At 40.0% G+C, this 8,049-nt stretch overlaps 1 protein-coding gene across 2 annotated transcripts in view; it reads left to right on the top strand.

Annotated features, from left to right (window-relative positions):
• Positions 1 to 1,427: 1,427 nt before the first annotated feature.
• COMMD1 (copper metabolism domain containing 1) overlaps positions 1,428 to 8,049 on the top strand; it is a 155,093-nt gene continuing 148,471 nt past the window's right edge. For both annotated transcript variants that reach the window (XM_046660181.1, XM_046660180.1), the window contains exon 1: positions 1,428 to 1,617. In XM_046660181.1, the coding sequence (XP_046516137.1) occupies positions 1,441 to 1,617 (177 nt within the window). In that variant the 5' untranslated portion in view covers positions 1,428 to 1,440. The remainder of the gene's footprint in view (positions 1,618 to 8,049) is intronic.

Here is an 8,049-nt window from a genome sequence, read left to right as displayed (position 1 = left end):
TGTAAGTCACTGGTGGGTCCACATAAAGATGCAGGCATTTTGCTACTTTATATATTTCCTATCATCTGGTATAGTTATGCCCAAACACTTACACATTGAAATACATATAAATTACTTTCCTTTTATTTTTATTCTAAATTACAATTAGATCATTACATTGATTTTTTTTTTTTGGGCCCTGAGCTAACATCTGTTGCCAATCTTCCTCTTTTTTTTTTTCTTCTCCCCAAAGCTCCCCAGTACATAGTTTTATATTCTAGTCGTAGGTTCCTCTAGTTGAGCTATGTGGGACACCACCTCAGCATGGCTTGATGAGCAGTGCTAGGTCTGTGCCCAGGATCCAAACCAGTGAAACTCTGGGCCGCTGAAGCGGAGTGCACGAACTTAACCACTCCACCACGGGGCTGGCCCCTATATTGATTTTTAAATTGAGATATAATTCACATGCTATGAAATTCATCTTTTAAAGTGTACAATTCAGTGGGTTTTAGTATATTCACAAAGTTGTGCAGTCATAACCACTATCTAATTCTAGAACATTTTCATCACCCCCAAAAGAAACTTGGTGCTCATTAATAGTCATTCCTCATTCCCCCTTCTTCTAGCCCTTGGCAACCCATTAACTTACTTTCTGTCTCTATGGATTTGCCTATTCTGGATATTTCATATAAATGAGATCATGCAATATCTAGCCTTTAGCGTCTGTTTTCTTTCACTGAGCATGTTTTTAAGATTCATCCATTTTGTAGCATGTATCAGTAACTCGTTCTTTTTTTATGGGTGGATGATATATTGATTTTTTGGAAATGATATGACTAGTAAGTTATATTATCTATGCATTTCATTTCAGGATAGTAAAGAAGGTGTTAACAAAGTATTTGTTATAGAAAGGAGCATTGGATCAGAGCCACTGATCTAGCTGGAAAGACGAGACACAAGTATATAAAAAGGCTGTTAACTCAAGCAAACACATTATGTTATCAGGGTATAGTTAAATTTCCTTGGACAAAAGGTTAGGACAGGTAATCCTTATTAGGCAGAGATTATATCTGAGTGATGGATTCTATTCAGTCAATGGATTGGCAAGGCCTGGAATGAGATACAGCCATCCAAAAATTAAACTGCCACCGATATAGGATGCTACCCCATCTCAAGTGATCTACACCAGGTGATCTTTCCTTTGAGTAGGCCCTGGGGTGATGAAGGATATCAGCGGAAACAAAGTGAACCTTCTGGAACTTGGGGTGGCAGCTCCCCAAGTTCTGGAGTGGCAACCTAAGGGCATAGGTCTTGCAGAGCGAAGCTGGGAGCTGCCAACACCAACCCCTGGTGGAGCTCCGCCTTCACGTTCTTTACGAGCCTTTGCCCGGGCTGTTGCGGCCCATCTCGGCCGCCGTGGCGAGGCCGCTCAGCTGTAGGGAGGCGGGGCCTCCGCTAAGCATGGCGGGCGAGCTTGAGAGCTGCAAGTCCTTGAGCGGGTTGCTGAGCGGCCTGGCCCAAGACGCTTTCTACGGGCACCCGGGCATCACGGAGGAGCTGCTGCGGAGCCAGCTCTATCCGGACGTGCCAATTGAAGAGTTCCGCCCCTTTCAAGCGAAGATGAGGGGGATTCTTAAGGTACCACTCTTCCCTGCAGCCTCTGGCACGGAGCCTAGTCCCTTCCCCGCCGCCCTCAGGCTTGTCCCCCAGAAAGGCTTTCCCCCAGAAAGGCCTCAGACCTCTACTCCGTGAGCTCCACATTACGCTCCTTCAGATCTGGGGCACTCGCTCTGCTGCCTCTTCTCACTGTGAGGGTGACCCGTCTGCTCAAGCTCCCTCCAGTTGTGTTGACCGACACCCACGGGGGAGGAGTTTGGGCTTTTTCTCAAGATGCTGCTTCTCTGTCGTTGTATAGGTAACAGTTTGGAGTTGCCTCGGCGGATCTGTGCGCTCCATACTTTTTAAAATTAGGAGCGATTAAATCAGCTTTCCCGGGTCGTGGAAGTGGGGAGTGTTAAAGCGAGCAAGTGTATGCTGGGGTAAGGGTTGGATTAGCCGGTGTGAACCCCTGTCAGACAGTGCACTGTATGGTTAAGAGCATATTTACCGGCTTGAAGTTAAAGTGTAGATCACCCAGTCCAGTAGAAATGCGTGAGAACCAAACATATAATCTTAAATTTTCTAGTAGCCACATAAAAAAAGTGAAAGTAATTTTAATGTTTTATTTAACCCGGTATATCCAAAGTATTCTCTCTTCACGTGTAATCAATATAGAAAATATTACTAAGATGTTTTCTATTATTTTTTTTACTAAGACTATGAAATCTGGTGTGTATTTTAAACTTAACGCACATATTAGTTGGACCAGCCCTACTTCAGGTGCTCAGTAGTCACATGGTGACTAATGGCTACCTTACTGAACAACACTAGTTTAGACTAAGAGCTACTTATAGAAATGAATCTAGTGCCAAAGTGTAGCAATAGACTGTAAAAATAATTATTTTTCTGGGCCTGTGTGTTAGGAACTGTATTAGACGTTTTACATTTTATTTAATTTGTTTCTTGCAAAAACCTTATATGGTGGCCACCCATTTTAAAGATTAGGAAACAGGCTGAGGGAGTCTAAGCAGTTAGCCTAAAATCACACTTTGATGAAAGTCTGTTGAAATTTCACTTGCTATCTTTTTTCACTTGCTGTTTGTTTCAAAACTGCTTATGCTTTAAAAAGGCAGTTCCGCTTCTTTTTTAAAAACTGCTTTTGCTTATAGGATTTGAATCCAGAAAACAAAAAAACCCACAAAGCAATTATTTTACAGAAAATAAGTGGATTGTCTCATAGAAGGAAATGTAAGGGGTAGTGTCTCAGATGTGATCCTAGACATTCTGAGTAATTTTAGCTGATATCATAAATCACTGGTGTAATGCCTTCTATTTCTGTCAAATCTTGCTCTTCAGTGATCAGAAAAAGTTTCCTAGAGAAATTGATGTCTTGCCTGGGTTTCTGAAGTGTTTGCTAGGCCCACAGGGGATGAGGATAAGGGACTACAGGCCAAAAGGTAAGAACAGCATGTGGATAGGCAGTGTCTCAGTATCTCCAGACATTGGGGGCTACTTCTCTCTGGGTGGACTGTATTTTGATTCATTTGTTTTGTTATGAGATAAAAATTGCAAGATACTCAGAGAAGAGGTTGTCTGGAAGCTCTCTCCCTTATTTTATTTTAAATACATTGCTTAGTAATATTTGGGTATTTCTTTCACTGCTTTCAGTCTTCTGCCTGAGGATGGGATATTTTAGTTTTCTGAGTAGTTCTGGGTTGAAGAGCTGGTGTTGAGAGTAGAACAGAAGATTTGCCTGTGCCTGGTTGCACAACCTCTGCACAGCTGATTGGTCTGAGGTACCAAAGGCGAAAGCATTTGGTTGTTTGACTTACAGCTGACCCTATGGGCCCAAGATGACATGTAGTTCAACCTTCGTTTACCTTACGAGCGACACTGAGAGGGGTAAACGTCTTGCTAATTCTTATAAAAACATAAAAAGCAAACATGCTCTTAAACAAAAAGGCTTTGAGCAGAGATAGAATGTCCATCTGCTATAAAAGAGAACATACACAAATAAGCATGATGCAAGGACGCTATAGTATTTGGAAATAGAGGTCTGAGTAAGCTACTGTGGACAGAAGAGGTACTAGTCCTTTCTGGCAGGTTTCTTGGAGATGCCGTTTTCATTGCTCTTGAAGAAAATGTAGAATATTTTAGACTGAAATGAGGGGCAGTTACATAGGGCATTCTGGGTTAACAGAATAGCAGGGGTGGGGAAGGAAAATGCAGAGCAGGTTCAGGAAATGGTGAATAGTCCAATTTGACCCTTGCTCAGCAGCACCCAATATGGAGTATTGATGGTGGAGGCAAGAAAAAATGAAACAACCTTTTATTCCTTTATTCCTACTAACCTTTATTCTTGCTCTTTAACAGGGTATACTTTTTTTTCTTCAATTTTTTTTATTGTGGTAAAATACACAGAACATAAAATTTGTCATCTTAACCAAAGTGTACAGTTCATTGGTATTAAATATATTCATAATGTTATGCCTTTATCACAACCATCTGTATCTATGACACATTTCATCTTGTAAAACTGAAACTCTATACCCATTAAACAAAAACTCCTCTTGTTTCTGTGGCGTCTCACCAAGGCCCTGGCAACCATCATTCTACTTTCTGTCTTACAATTTTGACTACTCTACATATCTCATATAATCATTAGAATTTTAGATTTGAGAAGACTCAATAGAATTTTCATTCAAAATTTCTGTTTAGGGGCCTGCCCCATGGCCAAGTGGTTAAGTTCTTGCACTCTGCTTCGGTGGCCCAGGGTTTCGCCACTTCAGATCCTGGGCGCGGACATGGCACCACTCATCAAGCCATGCTGAGGCGGTGTCCCACAAGCCACAACTGGAAGGACCCACAACTAAAAATACATAACTATGTACTGGGGGGCTTTGGGGAGAAAAAAGGAAAAGTGAAAAATAAATAAATAAAAAGAAGGCAGAATTTAATATTTTTTTACTTCTTTCTCCCTAACACCTAATATTATTTCAGGAATGTGGTAGGCACTTAAAGTAAAAATTCGTAGAATAAGTGAATGAATGGATAGTACTTAAATATGGAGATTGCCATTAAAAAGGTAAGCATAGAGAGAAAACCTACACTCCTTTTATATGGGGAGAGCTCGAAGGTGTAATACTCTAAATCAGAGGTAGGCAAACTATGGCCCATGGGACGAATCTGGCCTGCTGCCCATTTTTAGAAATAAAGTTTTATTGGAACATCACTATGTGCTCTTTCATTTATGTTGTAGGGGAGGAAGATGTTTCCTCTACCCGCTCTGGGTCCTTCTGGCTGGACAACTAGTTAAATTCATATGAGACAGAATAACAGGAGAAAATTAAGCAAAGGTTTATAACATGTATACATGGGAGAGGCTCAGGAAAGCTGAGCAACTAGCTAAAACAGGCAGAAGCTCTCACCTTAAATACCACCCTCAGCTAAAGACAAAGGAGGATGTTGGGGGTGGGGCAGTCAGTTATGGGAGATTACCAGAAAAGCACAGTAAACAAGAGTAAGGTTATTATGCAGATTTAAGTCCTGGCCTTCTGCATTGCTGAGAGTTTCTAGAGATAAGGTCATCCCCCCTTCTTCTTGGTACAGAGAGGGAGACACCTTTACAGATGGAGATTTCCTTTACAAATGTAGATGTCTCTGTACAAAGGGTAACTTCTACTTCTCAGAGTTTCTCTCATGTCTGCAGTTTTCAAAAGTAACCAGCCCAAAATAATCCTTATGCCGAAAAGAGGTATCTTGGCGTGGCAAATTCCAGTCCCCCACAATGTCTTGTCTTTAGCAGCTTTCACCACTGTAAAAACAGAGTTGAGTGGTTGTGACAGAGATCTTGTTGCCTTCAAAGCCTAAAATATTTACTATCTGAACCTTTACAGACAGTTGCTGACCCCTATCTCAAACATCTGTTCTTAAACTCCTAATGTTTAATGTTTGGAAACAATGTAATATATAAATTAATGTTTTGAAGTTTGTTACTGATAAAATTCTAAAAGGTGGAAATAGGGATTATTTGCTTTTGTATCCTCTTGAGGAATTTCACCAACATGTCCTTTAGGCTCATGAGATCTGTGGTAAATAAAAAATGAGCTTTAATGTTTCTGTAGTATTAATTGTGTGTTCTTAGTAAGACATAGAATTTGAATTTGGATTTTTTTTCATATTCAGAGGGTATAAAATTTATATGTTTATATAGTATAATTTCAAATTTAATGTGGGCTTGCAAATCAAGTGAAAACCATGTGACAACTGGTTTAAATTTATATAAGAAAATAATATCAGTAACATAATATGGAGATTTATACTAGTGAGAGACTATAAGAAATATTTGTATTTTAAACACCTTGTTCTGTCTTTCTTGAAGCCATGAAAATTTGTAATTTGTTTGAGAATTAGATTCACTGGAAAGGAAAGACCTGTGGTAATACAGTTTTTGTATATCTTGTAATTGGGGTATGTTATATGAAGGATACTGGATTTAATTTAATTTTTTTTGTTTTGCAAACATTCAGCTACCTGTGTGCTTTCTCATTAATTTTTGTTATAAACACTATTTAACTTCATTAAAGTATAGAAATTTGAGACATGTAAAAATGCATGTAATACCACCTGCCTACATAGCCAGTATTAATATTTTTGTGCGTTTATGCCCCCCACAAGTATTTATTAAACATCTTAATTATATGCCATGCACTGTGCATGGGATACAGCAATATACATCCCAGGTATGGTGCCTCCCCTTGAGAATATAGACATTAAACCAATGGTTACAGGTATTTTGAAAAGGCAGCCATAGAGTGCTCTGTGCCAAGTTAAGTAAGTTATAGGCAGTTTAGAGTAGTGCCTAGCCCAGTCTACATCATGAAGAAAAAAAGAGAAGAGGAGGGGAAGGGGCCTACTTATTAGATATAGTGGATTAAAAGAAAAAGATAGAAATAGCACAGGACTGACTTCCCTTAGTTGTCTACTCAAGGTCCCAAGGTAGAGGTTTCTCATGGATATAGCTGACTAAAGTCATGATAATTTCTTTCTTGGATGAGGATTTGGCTGCTCTGGCACCTCATTTTAAGTTTCTTGACTTGATCTTTGGGACTAGATTGGCTGTCAAAACATCACCTGGACAGGGGCCAGCTGGTGGTGTAGTGGTTAAGTTGCGTGTGCTCTGCTTCAGCAGCCTGAGGTTCACAGGTTCAGATCCCGGGCCTGGACCTACACACTGCTCATCAAGCCATGCTGTGGGGGCATCCCACATATAAAATAGAGGAAGGCTGGCACAGACTTTAGCTCAGCAACAATCTTTCTCAAGCAAAAAGAGGAAGATTGGCAATGGATGTTAGCTCAGGGCCAATCTTGCCCCCCCAGCCCCCCAGCCCCAAATCACCTGAACAGACCAAGATGTGCACTGTAGTAGCTCCATCTTCTGACTGGGACTCAGCTTACTTACTGTGCCCGTTTTCATATCCTGAAGCATGTTGTCAAGGAGCTTTTTTTTTTTTAAGGAAGATTAGCCCTGAACTAACTACTGCCAATCTTCCTCTTTTTGCTGAGGAAGACTGGCCCTGAGCTAATATCCATGCCCATCTTCCTCTATTTTATACCTGGGACACCTACCACAGCATGGCTTTTGCCAAGTCGTGCCATGTCCGCACCTGGGATCCGAACCAGCGAACCCCGAGCTGCTGGGAAGCGAAACATGCGCACTTAACTGCTGTGCCACCAGGCCAGCCCCTCAAGTAGCATTTTAAGAAAGGATATATGACAGGTAATTTTTTTCTTTCTAAGTCTCAAAAAATGTCTTTATTCTAGTCTCACACTGAATTGCTAGTTTGGCTGAGGAGGTGTTTCTAGGTTGTGAAATAATTGAATCACAATTTTGAAGGCATTGTTTCATTGAATGTGACCTGTCTTTTTTTTTCTCTCTGGAAACTTTTAGGATTTTCTCTTTATCCTTTATTTCCTTGAATGTCATTGATGTGTGGTTTCCTTTCACTTCATTATTTGGGCCACTGTGGGCCCTTTCAATTTGGAGACTCATGACTTAGTTCTGGGAAAAGTTGTATTACTACTTGATTATTTTCTTAACTGTTTTTTTTTCTGTTCTCTTTCTAGTGCTCTATTTTTCAAATGTTAAACCTTCTAGACTGAATTCTCAAATTTTCTCTTCTTTTGTCTGTTTTTCATTTGTTTGTTTTTTCTTCTACTTTTTGATAAGTTTCCTCAAATTTATCTTCTAGCCTTTTAGTTGAATTTTTCACTTGATCCTGGTTTTAATTTCCAAGAGTTTTCTTTTGACATGGACAATATACTATGTTTAGCCAGTGTAGGGGAGGAAAAGGTTTTTACTTGACCTTTTTAGAGTCCCTGGCCAGTTCTGAAAATTAAACTGACCAAGACAGATTAACAGGAGAAAAGCATGCAAATTTATTTAATGTAAGTTTTACATGACACAGGCAC

This window comes from Equus quagga, chromosome 5, assembly GCF_021613505.1.
Source record: "Equus quagga isolate Etosha38 chromosome 5, UCLA_HA_Equagga_1.0, whole genome shotgun sequence".
Taxonomy (NCBI): Eukaryota; Metazoa; Chordata; class Mammalia; order Perissodactyla; family Equidae; genus Equus; species Equus quagga.
This window is presented reverse-complemented; position numbering and strand designations above follow the sequence as displayed.